The sequence below is a fragment of the Thunnus thynnus genome, chromosome 18 (genome assembly GCF_963924715.1).
Source record: "Thunnus thynnus chromosome 18, fThuThy2.1, whole genome shotgun sequence".
Classification (NCBI taxonomy): domain Eukaryota; kingdom Metazoa; phylum Chordata; class Actinopteri; order Scombriformes; family Scombridae; genus Thunnus; species Thunnus thynnus.
In genome coordinates this window covers 16,720,792-16,738,227 of record NC_089534.1, presented here as the reverse complement: position 1 = coordinate 16,738,227, position 17,436 = coordinate 16,720,792, and the positions used below count along the sequence as shown (strand labels likewise).

Sequence of the window (17,436 nt, the reverse complement as noted above, 5' to 3'; positions counted from 1 at the left end):
ACACACACGCGCGCTCATACAGGCGTGAGCACACACACCAGCGCACACACCTCCTTGTGCCAAGGAGATGACACATCCTGTACTGTGACAGAGCTCTACATAATGCTCGCTACACACACACACACAAGCTACCTTGGTGTATTTGGCTGAGTCTCTTTCCTCGACTCAAAGCCTCCAGGGCGACGCAGCCTTCAGGGGTCACCTGCTTGGATAATGCTGACTGTCTCCCTGCCCGCCTCCCTTGATGCTCGCACACGCACACACACACACACACACACAAACACACACACCGTCACACACACACACACATATACAGCAGCAGCAGCTTGCTCAAATGCCTGACAGTGCCACTCCACTCCGCTCCTCTCCTCCAGTGTCCTGCAGATACTCATCAGGAGTGTCAGGACACAGCAAGGTTAGTGGCCACTGGAACACACACACACACACACACGCAGACATGTACACACACACAGGCATGTCTGTTCTCACACACATATACACACTTATACACACATGGGACAGCCACCCGCCCCCCTCAGGGTGATGAATGGAGGCTAAGATGCCCGTGTGTCTGGTGTGTGAGTGTGTGTGTGTGTGTGTGTGTGTGTGCATATCTCTGTCCACTGCTCGAGTGAAAAGGTGAGTCGTGAATAAGGAGCTTGTGCGCTTTATGTGTGTGTGTGTGTGTATGTGTGTGTGCTTGACAACGTGAGAGAGAGAGAGAGAGAAAACACAAGCTAACCCAATTCCCCAAATATTGAATTCCCCCCGGGTGGGATAGAAGTGGATATAATTCATTGTTTGGGCTGCTGTCGTCTCTGAAATACTGGCACAATGACCCCGGCGCGAGGGCAACTTTGTGTGTGAGTGGTATGTGTGCGTACGGGCATGCGCACACTTTTCCCAAAAGACCTCGCTAACGGGCCAGTGCAGCGCAGCGCCGTAGCCGTTAGACGCAGGGAGTGCCGCATTACTAAGAATATTCCTGCATGGAATTTCTCCTGACGTTTTGACTATAAAAGGACAGCAAAACGCTGACTGCAAGGAGAACGCAATGTCAAGGAGAAAAGGGTATTGGTATTTCAGATCCTCTTGACTGAGAGAGCGAGAGAGGGAGAACAGGAGGGAGGGAGAGAGAGAGATGGCGAGAGAAGGAGGGGCTGAGAAGAGTCTAAGGAGAGAGAGCGCAGCGACAGAACAGAGGGAGTTATTCCTGTCCCGTAAGCCTTTGTTTTGTGAGTACGTGTGAGTTGTGTATGTGAGCGAGCAGCCTCCTGACCAGCAGTGAGCCTAAACTGTTTGCAACCCCTCCCTTGTCCCACTCTATCCTCCCGCCCCCCCCCCCTTCATCTCTCTCTCTCTCTCTCTCTCTCTCTCTCTCTCTCTCTTTCTCTCTCTCTCTCTAGGGTCAGCTGTTGGGCCTTTGTTCCAGAGGTATTGTGGGGGATTATCCAGTGTGGCCGTTCATTCGCTCTGCTGTCCGGTAAATGGGGCCAATCGCGTGGCTCACAATCCTTCATACATATTTCATAGGGCTTTTTAACAACTTCTCAGCAGAGCCCAAAATTAAAGGACAGATGTACAAAGAGGGGAGGAGAGAGGGAGGGAGGGAGGGAGGGAGGGAGGAGGACAAAAAATGGTAGAGAGGGAGGGATGGAGAGTTGTGTGTAAGGAATGACGCCTGGAAAAGGCAAACGAGGTGACTGAGAGTGTGTCCACACTAAGCCGGCTAAATTTTGTGACTTTTTAAAAAATCTCCATTTTAGCCTTAGGTGCATACTTTACCTGTGTTTTTTTTTTCACCTGTAAACATTTTTGTGTGAAAATTTTGAAGATGACGACACAAGCCATGTCATGTCAGGGGCTGTGTGGCAGGAAGTTTAAGACAACTAACTGATTTAGTTCTGTTGGAGAGAAGGTGTGAGGCTATGAGAAAGACAGAAAGGATGGAAGGTGTGTGTGTGTGTGTGTGTGTGTGTGGCAGGGGGTCCAAAAAAACAAAAGCTTTCATGAAAAGAGATATTATTGTAGCTCTACCCCCTGTGTAACACAATATGAAGAGAGGAAGACAGAAGGAGAGAGAGAAAGGGAGAAAAGAACCAGCAAAGGGGATTGATTTTAAAAAAAAAAAAAAGAAGAGGCATAAAGCTGGTCTCTACACATATATGTCCCTAACCTTTGCATTGTGTTGTGTTGTTGTGTAAATATCAAGAAAGAGAGAGGGACTTCTCTGACAAGAGACACCGATGAGGCAGTTAATCACTCTCATTCACCGACTCCCCCCCTCTCCCTCACAACTCTCTCCTCCATTCTCTCCACCTCTCTCCATCTCTCTCTCTTGTGACAGGTTGCTTTGAGACAGAAGGATAAGCTCTTTTTCAGAGAGAGGGAATCGGATTTCCTGCTTTTTGATGAGATAATAAAATATGACAGAGGACAATAGGAGCCTGTGGACGGCTTGCTGGGAGCTATTCACTCCAGCGGCGGCCCCTGTCTTAAGACTGCTTAGACAAACGTTTAAAAAGGTAGCCAGAGGCCCGAGCCTTCAAATAAAGGCTACTGTTTCACACACACACACACACACACACTGTGTGCAAGTGTATGTGTTTGTGTGTCTTTGCATGTGTTTCGGCAAAGCCTGAGAAATCTCTTCTCTCTCGGTGACTCAGGGTTGGCTGTTTGTTTGGCCAACGTGTTTCCCCCCCTTGCTTTTGGGAACTGTCAGGAGATGTATTGCACCTTCTATTTGCACAGCGTTGGCCAAACAAGACGAGACCCTGGAAGATAAGGCTTGTGCGTGTATGTGTGTGTAATTGAGTGTGTGTGTGTGCTAGTGAGCTGTAGCCTTGAAGGATGAAATGCAGGGACACAACATGAGCCCCCACTGCCAGCTAGGTTAATTCCTAACCCCAACTAAGCCTGGGAACATCAACACTTCCCATGGTTTTCGGCCACCGTAAAGGTGTGTGTGTGTGTGTGACAGGGAATTTATAGATTTTGTAGTGTGTTGAATCTGTGTGGGGTCATCTGGCATTGATGTGTAATATGTATCTTTAAAGTGACTGAATCTTAAGATTAGTCTCACTTCCGCTAACAGTGAAACACACGTTTAAAAACAAGAGTTGAAACTGAAGTTGAGCAGGCCAGTGACATTTCAGTGAGTCAAGCCAGAGCTTTCCGAACCTCGAACACACGCTGTCTCACAAACACACATAGGCCCCGGTGCCTCACGTATCTGCTCCGATCAATAATCTACAAAGGCCTTGATAAGCTCTTGGCCCACACTGTCACTTTGGGCAAACACAACCCATGTCCCCCTTCTTCCTACCCCAACCCCCTCTCCTGCTGATAAGACTGTGCCATGGCTGAAGAGTCCAAACAACTAGAGAGGAAAAGAAAGGACAGAGTTGTAGTGGATCCTTTTTCTCCCACTTTCTTTGGTTTCACAACCTTACACATCCCCTAGATTCTCCTCAATTCTTCAAATCTCTCATTCATGAAGTTGTTGTAAAGGTGCTTAGGAGACTGCTGGGACAGGAAACAGACCTCAAAGCTGAGCAAACACCAGCCACCCTCACTCCACTGATAGCCTTGAGAGAATGAAGCCTTGAGGGGGCTGCTGTGTATACGTGTGTGTGTCTTGCCGTCTGGTGTGTGTATGCGAGCGTGAGCCACTAGCGTCACATGGGCTCTTCTCAAGGTGCACCTCTGCCGGGGAGTCAAGGGCAGGACAGGGTCAAAGACGCTGATGGAGTCGCTCTCCTATCCCATCTTCCTCGCTCCTCCCTCTACTCTTCCTTGCCTCAACCCCCCCCCACCCCTACACACACAGGCTGTGAATTCATATCATGTCAGGGGCCTCTTCTGACATCTCTTTCCTCCCCTTTGGTTTATAGAAATAGGGGGTTGTGATGCGGGTCCTGGCTTTATATGAAGCTGAGCCAGAATTACAGACAACAGACATAAAAATAATCTGTACACAGAAGCAAACAGCAGGGGAACCCAGAAATCACAGTTCAAGCCCTTGTTCAGAGACTTAAAAATTCATTGTCTGAGCTTAGATGGAGGGACACAGGCTGAGAGAAAGAGATCTAAACAAGGGGGGGGGGGGTCATGGAGTAGTGTAATGGGGCCTCTGGAGGTCAGGAAGTCAGCCCGGCTCAGGGAGGCCGAGAGAGCAGGAGGCAGAAGGGAAAGAAAGGAGCAAGGGAGTCTGGAAGATAGGAAAAGGACATCTGGAGAGGAGGAGAACAGAGGGAGGGAGGGAGAGGAAGAATAGAAGGGTAGGAGGAAGGAGGGTGTGGGTGGATGGGCAAACAATAAAGGATGGAGAGCAAGTAGCTGCGGCGAAGGAGGGAGGATGGATGGATAGAAGGAGATAGGAAGGAAGGGCAAGTGAGAAAACAAGATGGCAAGAGAAGAAAGAAAAATAATAAACTGCAGATTGGATTGAAGGAGGGAGAGTTTGGCATCAAAAGGGAAAAGGGGAAGCGTGTGTGTGTGTGTGTGTGTGTGCACTGACACATCTGCAGCTCTGAAGCACGCCCTGGTCATTTTGGCATGAGTCCCTTTGCCATGCTTCATTAGTCTCACACACACACACACACACACACACACACACATGCGGAGGGAGACCAAAATGGTCCAGAAATAATGACATAATCAGCAGCTGTGCCACAGAGCAGGCTGCCCCTCACAAGGTGACCAGGGACAGAAGGAGGAGGGGAAGAAGGAGGGAGGAGAGGGGAGAAGGAAGGAGGAGGAGGAGGAGGAGGAGGAGGGGGGGAGTACTGATGGAAAAGCAGGGAGGAGGGAGAATCAAGTGTTGGACGAGCGCAGTGAGAGGATATATTTGTGTGTGTGTGTGTGTGTGTGTGTGTGTGTGTGTGAGCAGGTGAGAAAAGGAAAAAGGGGATCATGTAGTTCTTTATGTTTAAGTGATTCCTTGCTACCCCTGGTGCCCTCAGGCTCTACACACAGCTCTGGTCATTTAATCAGTGCGCAGAATAAAGTGGCTTATTCTCACATACACACACACACATGCACACACACACACACCACATGGTGAAGAAAAGACCTGTCAGGCTACGTCAAGCGGGGGCCCTCAATAGCCCCTGGCTATTCACTGAGAAGCAGATGATCCTGCTTTCTATTCTTTCCCTAACTCTTCTCAATAAGAGAATCAAAAAGCCATAAGACAACTTGCAAATGACGCTCATGGCGGAGTGAAGGTCCAGGGTAATATCTGAAGATTTGTTGAGAAGTATCTTTTTTAATGATAGCGAACTCACTTGTGTCGTTATCAGTCTCTCTTTAAAGGGTCACCCAAAAAAATCAATTTTCTCTCTTACTGCTAGTGATATCTTGCCTCGCAGATAGTTTTGGTTTTATTGCCCAAGATTTACACCAGATAATCAACAAAAAATCAGTCTACAGTTTTCATAGGGACTATTTATTCAGTAGGAAGTTGTTCCAATGATGAACTGTTCAAAGTTTCACTGTTCGCTTGTTCAGTTAATTATCCAGAGAAATAAGGACACAGTTTCTCAACAAACATGTTTTGGGCACCAAATCACCTCTATTGTATTAGAGCAAAGTCAGATATTGTGAACGACATGAATATCTCAAAACCTGTAGAAGTAAAATCTGTTTTTTGTTATTTGTGTTAACTGACCCTTTCAGCCAATCAGCATCCCTTAGTTATTAATTCTAATATACTCATGACTACAGTATTGTGACATGTTTGAAGAATCTGAGAGTACGAGTGTATCATATTTTCTTATTGTACTCTGTGTCCCAATCTATATTTATGATCATCTATCAAGTCTGAGGTGCAGTTTACATTTAAAACGATAGATATGAGGCTTCCTCTCCTCAGGTCATTATTACTGCCTTCATAGTGAGGCTTTTCTATACTGTGTCATCTCCTAAACAGGTGCTTGCATGTGCACGTGTGTATATAAGGACAGCAAATACTTGTACTTATTATTTGTTGCTGTATATGACAGCGTGCTGCGCAGCTGTAATATGCATGCATGATAAATGTAGGGGAGTTTGGTGCCATGAGACCTTTTCTCAATGGGCGAGAGAGACCAGGGGAATGATGGGAGATACTGTAGGTACGAGGGGGGGGAATGCGGGTAAAGGGAGGTGTGTGTGCGTGTGTGTTGTTGACATAAACCCACTGGCAAATTGTACTGGTAGTATTTTTGGCAGCTCTGAACCTAAATCTTTACTGCGTGCTTTTCATCTCTCTCTCTCTCTCTGTCTTCTACCTCTTTTTTGTCTTCAATCGCTTTTCAAAGAGAACCCTAGAGCCTTTCGCTGAGAGCCGCACACCTGTGTGCGTGTATATACTTGTGGAAGTTTATGCATGTTTACGTCTCCATCTGTATTTCTATCTTTCCCTTTGCATCCAGTGCAACGGCTGTGACCTTTTCACCTCAAATTCCCAGAGGTCGAACCCCGGTCAAAGACACACACCTCCTCCCTCACCCCCCCCCCCCCCCCCACACACACACACACACAAACACACCATGCCCTATGTGGTGAGAAACCCAAAAAACAGAAGAGGAATGAAGGAGAGTAAGACAGGGAAGGGAAAAGCAGGAGGAGGAGGAGAAAACAGACATTAGCCTTTCTGGGTGGAGAACAAATGGAGCCCCGAGAGGGAAGTGAAGAGGAGGAACGAGGGAGAGAGGGGGGAAGGAGAGGTGAAGCACACAATGCTATGGGGCAAGGCAGTTGGACAGACAGCATCTGCTCTCAGCTCTCTGTGGCTCTTGTAATGGATGGAGAGTAGGAGAGACACAGACAGAGAGAGAGAGAGAGAGAGAGAGCTGAGAAAGAGGGAGATGGAGAGACAGTGGCAGGAAAAGCAGTAAAAAAAGAGGGAGGAAGAGAGATAATAGAGGGAAAAGGCAGAGGAGAGGGAGGGGGAGAACCAAGTAAGGAAACTCGGAGCGGAAAAGTCAAACTTCACAAAAGTTTTCTGTCATTGTTTTGCTGAAGAACAAAATAAAAACACAGCTGATAATTGTGTATCCATGGAAGGGCGTTATCAATTCAAATACAATGATGACAGATGGATGGACAGACAAAAGAGGAAGAGGGACAAAAGAAGTGAGACATTTTTCCAATAGGAGAAAGAGCAGCTGATAAGGGAGGACACACGATACCTGCATGTGCGTGTGTGTGTGTGCATGTGTGTGTGTGTGTGGACGAAGGCTTCTCACTGCTTTCGCCGGTACCTCCCTCTCACATAGAGATCATAGGGGCTTCCTCTTTTAAAACGCAGAGTTGTGTGTACAGATGAGTGTGTGCGTGTGTGTGTGTGTGTGTCCTCTGTGGGAGGAGTGGTCACTGACAGAGGAAACTTGGCCTAGTCTGTCTTATGGAAATCTGAGAGTTTCCCAGAGCCATCATAAAACTGCCTCTTTATCAGACCCCACCTCTCTCTCTCTCTCTCTCTCTCTCCCTCTCCCTCTCCCTCTAACCCATTACCAGGTCACACACATTCCTGTCTTATGAAAGATGATGTGTGTTGTCATTGGGGGTTCAAAGACAGACAGAGGGGGCTGCGGAGTAAAAAAAGAAAAGGACACTAAGCGAGAGTTTTCACTTGAGTCCTCACATGAAAGCGCTGCCTGCTCAAAGTCAAGGCTTTGGGAGGCCGGGTGTGTTTCGGAAGACTTTGATGGTGATGGACGGAGCGAATGAGAAGCGGAGAAGAAAGAGAAAAAGAGAGGGGATCAGGAGGGGGGCTGAGAAAAGAGGAAAGTAGAGCCGGGGTCTAGGTAATTAACGGCAAGCTCTTTAATTACCGCTGGTGTTCATTGTGCCAGAAGGAATGTGACAATTATGCCATTAAAACTTCCTAATGGGGGGAAAAAGCGAGGGAGAAGAGGAGGAGGAGGAGAGGTAGGGGGAGGGAGGGGGGGGGGGGGGGGGGGGATAACGGAAGACATGCAAAAGAGGAGGATGAAAGAATGAAAGGAGAGAGGCAACAGAAGGAAGAGAGAACGACGAGAGGGAGTGAGGGAGGAGGGATATGAAAGGAAAAGGGGGAAACAATCGCGACAAAAGAGGAGCTGGGAGGGAGATGGGGAGCGTATTAGGCCAGCACAGTGACAGAGCAGATTAGCATCAAACAAGAAAGGCCACAGACGTGTGTGTGTGTGTGTGTCTACGTGTGTGTGTGCGATTACTGAAACAGAGGACATATTCATTCCAAAGACGCCACCAAGGTGGATGGAACTTTGATGATGCAGAATCTGGCAAAGGGAAAACTCAGTGTGTGTGTGTGCTTGCTGAATCTGCGTAGGCTCCTGTTTCAAGTGGTGGTGCAGGCAGGTAGGGGAGGAAGAGGAGGAGGAGGAGGAGGAGGAGGAGGAGGTGGAGGAGAAAGGGGAGAGATCCACAGAAAAGGGCCTTGGGGGCATCCTGATACACATCCAGTACATTTCCATCTCCACATTACCTCTATGACTCACACACACACACACACACACGCACACACACACATATAAGATGGAAAAACATAACAAATGTGTCCATGCACATATATAATACACACAAACACACAAGTCCCACACAAACATCAAACAGCAAAAAAACACACAACCCACGCACCCGCACTCACAAACACACACGGCCACACACACACACACACACACACAAATAACACCCACACACACACACACACACACCAAAAGCCACACACAAACACTTACACGCAGAGTCTTCGTGCTCACCAAGGCGGTTGGTTTGTCAGGGGGGTTAGAATTTGCATGGCTGGGCAAATTTTCCTTGTGCTAAACTCTAATCAGCTCCTGTATCTCTCAGACACCTGCCCAGCAAAAAAACCTTAATATGCAAAACACCTTCCCTCCCTACCTCCACCCTCGTTCCCCCACAGCAGCTCCTCGGCCAACAGAAGACTTATTCACCTGCCCTCTCTCACTCTTTTCCTCTCTGCCTGTCTTCTTGCAAATTTCCACATTTATGTATGCAAATAGGCTGTTCCCCTTAAGCCTGTTTCAACAGTAGCTTCCTGGTGCCAGGAGAAGAGTGATAGTCTTGTCTGAGGTGTGATGGGAAATTTATGCTTCAGAAAAATGCAAGAGGAAAAGATGAGCTGTTGAGGTCAGTTTGGGCAGTTACGGGATATATGTTTGAGTGCTACGTGCAAACTTTTTTTTTTTTTTTTTGGGAGTTTCTTCCCTGCGAGGTCAGAGGTTGGCCTGTCTGTGGTTAAAGGAGTCACACAAACCTGTCTAACAATCTCTTTTTGTTTTGTTTCAGAATACAGAATACAGTCATTTAGAGTTATATATATATCCTACTGAGTTGTGTCTGCCTACAGTTATGATTTGGCTCAACTGTGCTCCGAGTAAAGCCTCATATGGTTAAAACATTTACTTATTATTAAGGTACATAAAAAGTTAAACCTTCTATGAATTCAGCTGCTGTTTCAACTAACGACGAGTTTGTGAAGCTGTGTGTTTTTAGATTATTCCCCAAAAGGCACTTCCACTTCCTGTTGTGGGTGTCAGGTGATTTACCATAAGCAGAGCATAATTTGATATGAAAACGTAGAACAAGCTCTGATTCCAGGATCAGGAAAAAGGAAACCTAAATGATTGGAACAAACAAACCAAAAAAAAAAAAAAAGAAACACCCGCTGTTATTATCCTTTTAAAAAATACCCTCCATACTGTGGTACGTTTTAACTGTTGGTGGTGTGAAAGTGAAACTTTTCTACAACCGTTTAAGGTCACTCTAAATGAGTTGCTAAATGTAAAATGTCAATGCAGGGTTGTAGGTGAAGGGTCACTCTATTCTTGAATTAAAGAAATAATTCTTGCACCAGTCACGAGCCGCTGAACAGAAGGAATCATGTCATTTTTCTTTGTGCTTTGCTCTGATGGACTTTGGGCTTATTGAGACCTCATATACAAGTGCTTCTGCCTTCCAGAGTCTTTCAAAGCGTCCCTTAAGAGGGTTGAAGATGGATGTGGAGAAGTGTGTGTGTGTGTGTGCGTGTGCATGTGTGTGTGTGAGTGTGTTTGGGTGCACAGAGAAGAGCCCCAGTGGACAAATAACGGACAGAGAGCGAGACAGACGGAAACCGAGAGAAAGAGAGTGAAGCACTTTAAATGTGAGCGCTGCAAAACTCCCACTGCTCACAAGGGCACTTCTCTCCTGCACGTCATCTCTCTTTTCCCCCCTCTCTCCTTCTACCCTTCTTTCTCCCCTTTCCATTCCCCCTCGATTCCCTTTTTCCCTCCTCCCTTCATCGTTTTCTCCTTTGTCTCTGAGCTCTCACCCTCTATCCCCTATCTATCCATCTCCCTCTTCCCCCTCTCCCCCTCTTTCTCTCCCCTTCCTCTCACTAAAACAGTAGGACGCTTAACCTTGATAACAGTGAGATTTTTTCCCCCTCAAAGTGACACACACACACACTCACACACACACACACACACACACACACACACTGGAGAAGTGCTTTGCCAGCATGCCAGGCCGGTCCAAGGGACGGCTGTACCCTTCGAGGTGAACAGGACACTGGGAAATGCAGCAACAACAAAACACTCACACACATGCACACTCTCACATAGACTCGATCTCTCTAACAAATACACACACACACACAAACCCAGATCACTCTAGGTCCTTCTTAACACAAGCCTTTTAAAGGTCTATTGTCAGCTGACATTGAGAGAGTGCTGGTGATCCTGAAATGTTTCACAAACACACACACACACACACACACAGCTGACAACACACGTGAAGGTGGTAAAAGGAGAAGTGTGAAAAATGAAACATATTAAAGGTGAAGTTGCCTGCCGAGAATTTATGATTACAATATACAGGAAGACAGTCCCACACAAGAACACACACACACACACACACACACATAAACATCTCACTACAGACAAGAGGAAAATAAGGACGGGGAAGTAAAATGTGGTTTAACTTTCTCAAACCCTCCCCCCCCCCAAACACACACACACACAGACTAAGAACCACCAAGGGGAAATTGACAGTGAGGAAGAGGCAAAAAGAACAAGGTATCACTAAGGTTTCTTCCTCATTCCATGCAAGTTCCTGACATTTTAATGGCCTTTAGAAAAATCTAATTCCACCATATACATCATAGTGCGGTGTACTTCGTGTAGCAGGATGTATAAGAGACTCAGCACTGAGAACAGTCACAGTGAGGAGGTGTCAGAGAGGACACAGTGAGACGGTGTCACACTACCCGTGTGCATCACAAGGTATCAGGTGAAATTCAACGTTTTTTGATATGGACTGCTTTTATGATTTGTTCAATTGCTGAATTGTGCCGGTGTTTACCTCAAAGTCGTTGGCCTTGTTGTAGTGCATGTTGAGGGCTCGGAAGAGCTCGCAGTCGCGGCTGACGCTCAGCTCCTCGACTCCGGTGGTGCCGTCGTTGATGGACTGGCGGGCAAACTTCTCCATCTGGATGTAGTAGAACTCCCTGAAGTTGCTGAACCATTTGATCAGCTGGGAGGTTATGCAGCGGTTAAACTGGAATAAGAGATGAGGAGGAGTTAGCGCTATTTAGAGTGAGAGCCAAAGACATTTTGAGTGGAAATGTAACTACAAAAAAAAAAAGAAACAGTTACCAAAAAAAACCCAAAAAACATTTTCATGCAAGCAGAAGAGGAGAGGAAGACTAGCATGTCTAAACCTTATTAAGCCATAAATGTGAGTATAAGGGGAAGACAAGAGGTTGACATCATGTCATTTCACATCAGGGAGTCGAGAAATGAGGCAATAACTTGAAAGAGCGCAAAGAAACCGAGGGAGAAAGATAAAAGACAAGAGCAAGAGAGAACACAGGTCGTGGACTGAGGGAAGATAATAGAGACATTAAGTAAGACAGCAAGCAAGGAGGGGGAGAGCATGTGCGTGTGTGTGTGTGTGTGAGAGTGAGGGTGTGTGTGGTTCATCTTCCCCACTGGGAGCAGACCTCCCCCCTATCATAACCCTGAGAGTGGAGGGAGAGGTGGAGGGGAGGTGGGGGGGTGAGACCGCAAACACATAATTGACCAGAAAAACGATTAAGTCATCATCTGAAGCGCCCTGGCCCGCAGGGGGCTCAAACATGTACTTAACCCCGTTCACCAATTACACCCTGATTCTCCTCCCCTCTCCGCACCTCCCAGGCAGGAAGAAAGGAGAAGAAAAAGAGCAAAAAAATAAGAGAGAGAGAGAGAGAGAGAGAGAGAGAGATGATAAGCTCTGTGGAGAAGGCTGTGGCTATCTGATCTGTGCCGCTCGACTGGATTCAATAGGGCGAAGTAAACCTATTAAGAGCCTCAGCTGGTCCCGGCTCTTTTTCTGCCTGGTCTCAGCAGTGAAAACACACTGTCTAAACATCCAAATGCTAGATAAGGACCTCAGGGGCTCAGGATAGCCGCCTAGTCAAGTTACCCTAAAATGTTCTGGACCAAAAACTTCACACTCAGATTGAACACTTCTACTTCTTTCCTTGTTGACTCCCTCTAAATTACATCTCACTTGCTTTCAAAATTCTGGCCTCTGAAAGCTTGGTATCCCCCAACCATCATCCACACCCTTCGTCCACACACACACACACAAAGACACACACACACACATAGGCCTTCACTCCTCCCTCCCCTCTGCTCTTTTTGTGGTGCTGGAAGAATGGGGGGACAAAACGCTACTAAACGCTGAGCGGACTGCTCGCTGGGGAGGCAGAGCGGTTTTGACATGGAGATTAGGCTCTGGCTATTGTTTGACAAAACACAGACACACACAAACATGCACACACACTCTTCACGATCTGGGATGGTCAAACACACACCACACGCAAGCAAGCACGAGAAGATGGGGAGGGCAAGGCAACAGAAGCGGAAAGACAGGCAGAAAAGTTGACGAATCAGAGGAGAGCGGATAGTTGGACCAAGGTGGGACGGGGCTAAGGGAGAAGGCCGTGCCTTTCTGGAATGATCAGCAGATGACATAATGGCGGAGTGCAAAAGAATAAGTCCGCTTGACATTGTTTGGCAGGGGTTTGGGAGGGTGTGTGTGCAGGGGGAGAGGAGGGGTAGCATGGTGGCTGTCCTAAAGTGCAGGGTGAGCATAAACGGGGAAATGAGGGAGGGGGGGGGAGGGAGGAGAGGAGGACGGGTGCAGGTCAGCGCCGTCGGACAATGGCGTTTTGCTGTGGGTGGGGGCAGAGGGTCGGAACGTGAGCAGTCAGCAAGCTGGGGTCGTGACATCGGAGCGTCAAACAAACAAACTACTGACACTTACAAATACATCGGCTGCACGGGGCTATTCTTAAACACACACAATGTAGCAGACAGTCGGAGTGTGACAGAGCACAAAAACACCATTTCACTCAAGTTATGCCTCTCCAGTTACGACGGTATAAACCTTTGCTCCCATGTAAGATCAGAACAAGTCTTACAGGGTGTGAATCTGAGACATTAGTGAATTGCTGCCCATCTATCTGAGCATGTGTGCGCACACGCATCTGTACGCGTGCCAGGTTGAGCGCAACATACTGAGATTAAAGTCGGCGAAAGAGTTACCATTGCTCATGCCGGAGACCTTTGGTGTCACTGCAGCCGAGTGACGGATAGATTTGTCACTTTGGACAAGGATTACTTTATTAAACCGTCAGCTCGGGAGAAGATGTATTAGGGTCTGTGCAACTGAACTGAAGTGTGGCTCAATCACAGCACAGAGCACACAAAAGATTCAATATTTACTGTACGTACGCATACATGTACTAATTCCATTATATCCGCATCAATTTCACTCTACACACTCAGGGACTCAATTTTGGCAAGTCCCACCGCAGCTTCCAGCAGTCTTGGTTCATTAAGTTGCTGGTGGGGGATACAGACCCCCTGATAGCGGCTAAGGACAAGAGTGTTCAGTGTAAAAGGAGGGAATCGGTTCAAAGGAGCACATCACTGCAGCTCCTTAATCAGAGTTGGCAGGGGTCAGCCAGCACAGACATGAGATGCAGCGAGGAAAATGTGTGTGTGAGAGCGTGTGTGTGTGTGTGTGCTCGCTCGGTCGACACACTGCGTTTGAGCATGTAAATGTGTATACGGATGTGTGTGTGTGTGTGTGTGTTTGGGTGTGTGTGTGTGTGTGTGTGTGTGTGCCTGGCTGAGAGGCAGATGAGAGAGAGACAGCGAGAGCGTGTTTCTCACACTCACACTCAAGAGCCTGTGAAAGGTCAGCGCTTAGTGCTAACAGCACAAGATAGAAAGTGACACACACACACACACACACACACACTCACACATGTTCTGCTCATGCACAGACGCATACTTAAGTCCAGAATAGGAAAACACTCAAGTATTCTTGGTCTTAACTATATTAGTCGCTTGCCAAAATATTCAGTAGCTTTGACTGCACACATAAGCTAATATATTAATATGATGAATAAATTGGTTTTACAGTTTTGTCTTTTGGTTTGTTAGGATAAAAAATGTTTAACTGAAAAGCATTTAAATGCAAAGCCAAAGTGTGTCTCTGGCCAACACTTTCCCTGACATAGTGGTCAACAATGGAGCAGAAAGCACACAGATGACCTCAGAGTGCTAAGCTACATCCAGAACAACCGGAGAGGAGAGCAGAAAGACAGAGAAGCCTGCACGGGCCTCCCTCTCTCTCTCTCTCTCTTTCTCCCTCCCTCTCTCGTAAGCCCCTTCACAGTCATCAGGGCTTTCCAACGTTTCCTGTTTTCGCAGGGGTGAATTGTGGGAGATAATCTCCGGCTGCCTATTGGCTGACTGCACACAAAAAGCGGCCCTGGAAAGCGGGCTTTTGTTACTGCGGCGACTCAAATCCAGCGGCTGGCTTTTCTTTCTCCCCGGCCCCGCCGAGGCACACATACCATGCCACACCATCAGCGAAAAAAAGAAAAGAGAAGGAATGACATATAGAAAAGGGAAAACCCTCCTGACCTCCGTTACTCTACAGCACATGACTGGCCCAAATACTGAGGCTCGTAGCTAAAAGAGCGACAGAGTGATAGACAAAGAAAGCAGGGGATGTGTGTCAGGCTGTTTGCTTGAAATGAGAGGAAAATATATATCTACAGTATATAAATGACCAAACTGCCTATAATTAACATACAGTACATCAACACTAAATCTGTTTACAAGAACTTTAGCTGACTTTATCAATAGACTGAGTATCTTTATCTAATCTGTTCATTAAGCTGTTATAATTATTCACCATGCATCAACACAATATCTGCCATTATAATGAGATGTCTTAAAGCGCCTGGGATGATAATATAGGCAGTCATTAGCAGCCCCAACAATGGTATTATGATACATCTGTCAAAACATTTCAAAAACACCAAAAGTCAAAAATTGTCACAATCGTCTTAAAAGGAGCTTAATTGAGGGGAACAACAGCTACGGCGTCCCACATTTGTTAGGGCAACCCACTTCCCACATTCATTAGGTTCTTGACAGTCAAGACCTGATTAGTCAAGACCTGATTAGCCTTCAAGACTTTTGTCTGAGGACAGCCACTCTCTAAGAGGCCGCGCTGGCTGAATATAATTAGATAGTCAGTCTCATTCCCATACATGTCTACAAACTTACAGCTTGAGTCTATTGTCCTCTACTGAAAACAAAAACAAACCAATGTGACTCATAATCCCCTTAACTATCTTGACCTTGTTTAAGTATCTGATGAGGCCATTCATGATGAGCCCACCTCCTTAGGAATGATTAGTCAGTGACACAAAGTGGTTCAAACCTTTAGTAGTAATTATTGCTGTAATTGTTCAACAGCAAAAAATAAAAACAAAACAATGTAAAATCAGTAGGATGCTGTAATATCAGAGGACTTTTCTAATGAAACACAATTTACAGGTGCCTCATCGCTTTGCCAACATGTGCTCCCTTTTCATCCTAACCAATCATGTGCTAAGAGAACGTCATGTGACCCGTGAGTTGGTGGCGATGGCATCCAAGAGGGGGCAGCTGGGAGAAAAGGGAACCTTTATCTTCTGATTTGAATAAGATGGCCTGGATCTGTCACAGTGTTTACCCCTCCGTATGGTCCGAGAGGGGCACACACGCAAAACAACAACAACACCAATAAACTCGGTCGTGCACACCACAACGGCCATTGTGTTGTTGTTCTTGTTTTTTTGTGCAGCTTACATATTGTGCTTTGTTTTCCAAATTTACTTCATTAAACTCCCAGTGGAGATAACGCTCATCCTTGCCATGTTCCCCTAAACCGACTCTTTCCCCTCTCCCCTCCCTCTATAAAACCATCCTCCCTACACCTGCTCAGATAACCACTCCTCTGTCTCTAGGCTCCATCCTCCTCTCTGCCCTCTCCACCCCTCCATTACTCATCCCGCTCTTTATCTTTAGAATACTCATAGGCTCTCCAGCTCCCTCATGTAAACCCATTCAACTTCCTCTTCTTTCATCTTTTGCATAAAACCATAACTTAGTGAGGGAAAGGGCCTCATTTCAAGACAGACAAGCATACACTGTTCATGGTAACTGAAGCTGGCACATCACAATTAATAAATCAAACTTCCCCTTTTAAAACAGGTGCGTTGGCAAAAGCACAAGGACGAAATGTGGAAAAAAGAAAAGAAAAAAAAAACAGGTAGAAGAGTCCTATTTATCCATACACAGAGCAAAAGCAGTCACCATGTAAAGAAGATTATGGTAGAACAAATTACTTTAAAAATAGCAAAGCAGAGACAGTCACAGAAATGTGTGCCAAAATAAAAAAGGAAAATAATGGAGGATATTTGGCAAAATTTTTGGCAGATATTGTGAAGTAAAAGAAGTGAACATGTTGTCTCACCTTGACATCAGAGAAGAACATCTTTAGCATATTAGAGCTCGGATAGCGGGTGTAGAAAAACATGAGCTTAGCCTTCTTCAGATGGTTCGGGGATAGACCCTCCTGGATCTGAAAATAGCTACCATTAAGGATATTAACATTTGTTTGGAAGGAAACAACTTATTATAAATCAAGCAAATGTAGCAACAGATATTATCACAAATACAATATGTGCCCACCAATAATTGGCAGTAAGTTTGGCAAGAATTGATCACTTGGATTATGGGAAACCAAATTTCCTCTCAGGCATGAATGCAAGGTTGCTTGAGGGGGGGGGGGGCTGAAGACACCAAAATGCACCAAAGCAAAACCATTTGCTTGCAATTAGCATCGTCCGTATCAGGTGTGAGAGAGTCACGGTAAATAAAACGCTGGCCAGCACTACAGCCGATGCTTTTACATAAGGAGGCTCATTTCACAGTCAAAGTAAGCAAACGCCTTTGCCTACACCCTATGCTAACCTCCACCCAAAAAAAGGAAGAACAAAAAAGAATACATTTGCATATCACAGACAAAGACAGCAGTTAATGC

General features: G+C 46.4%; 1 protein-coding gene across 3 annotated transcripts in view; it reads right to left on the bottom strand.

Moving 5' to 3' along the window:
* Positions 1-17,436, bottom strand: part of LOC137169943 (prospero homeobox protein 1-like) — a 36,884-nt gene that overhangs the window by 5,759 nt on the left and 13,689 nt on the right. For all 3 annotated transcript variants that reach the window (XM_067573387.1, XM_067573386.1, XM_067573388.1), the window contains exons 3-4: positions 16,867-16,974; positions 11,359-11,553 (exon numbers count right to left, since the gene is read on the bottom strand). In XM_067573387.1, coding sequence (XP_067429488.1) covers positions 11,359-11,553; positions 16,867-16,974 — 303 coding nt within the window. The remainder of the gene's footprint in view (positions 1-11,358; positions 11,554-16,866; positions 16,975-17,436) is intronic.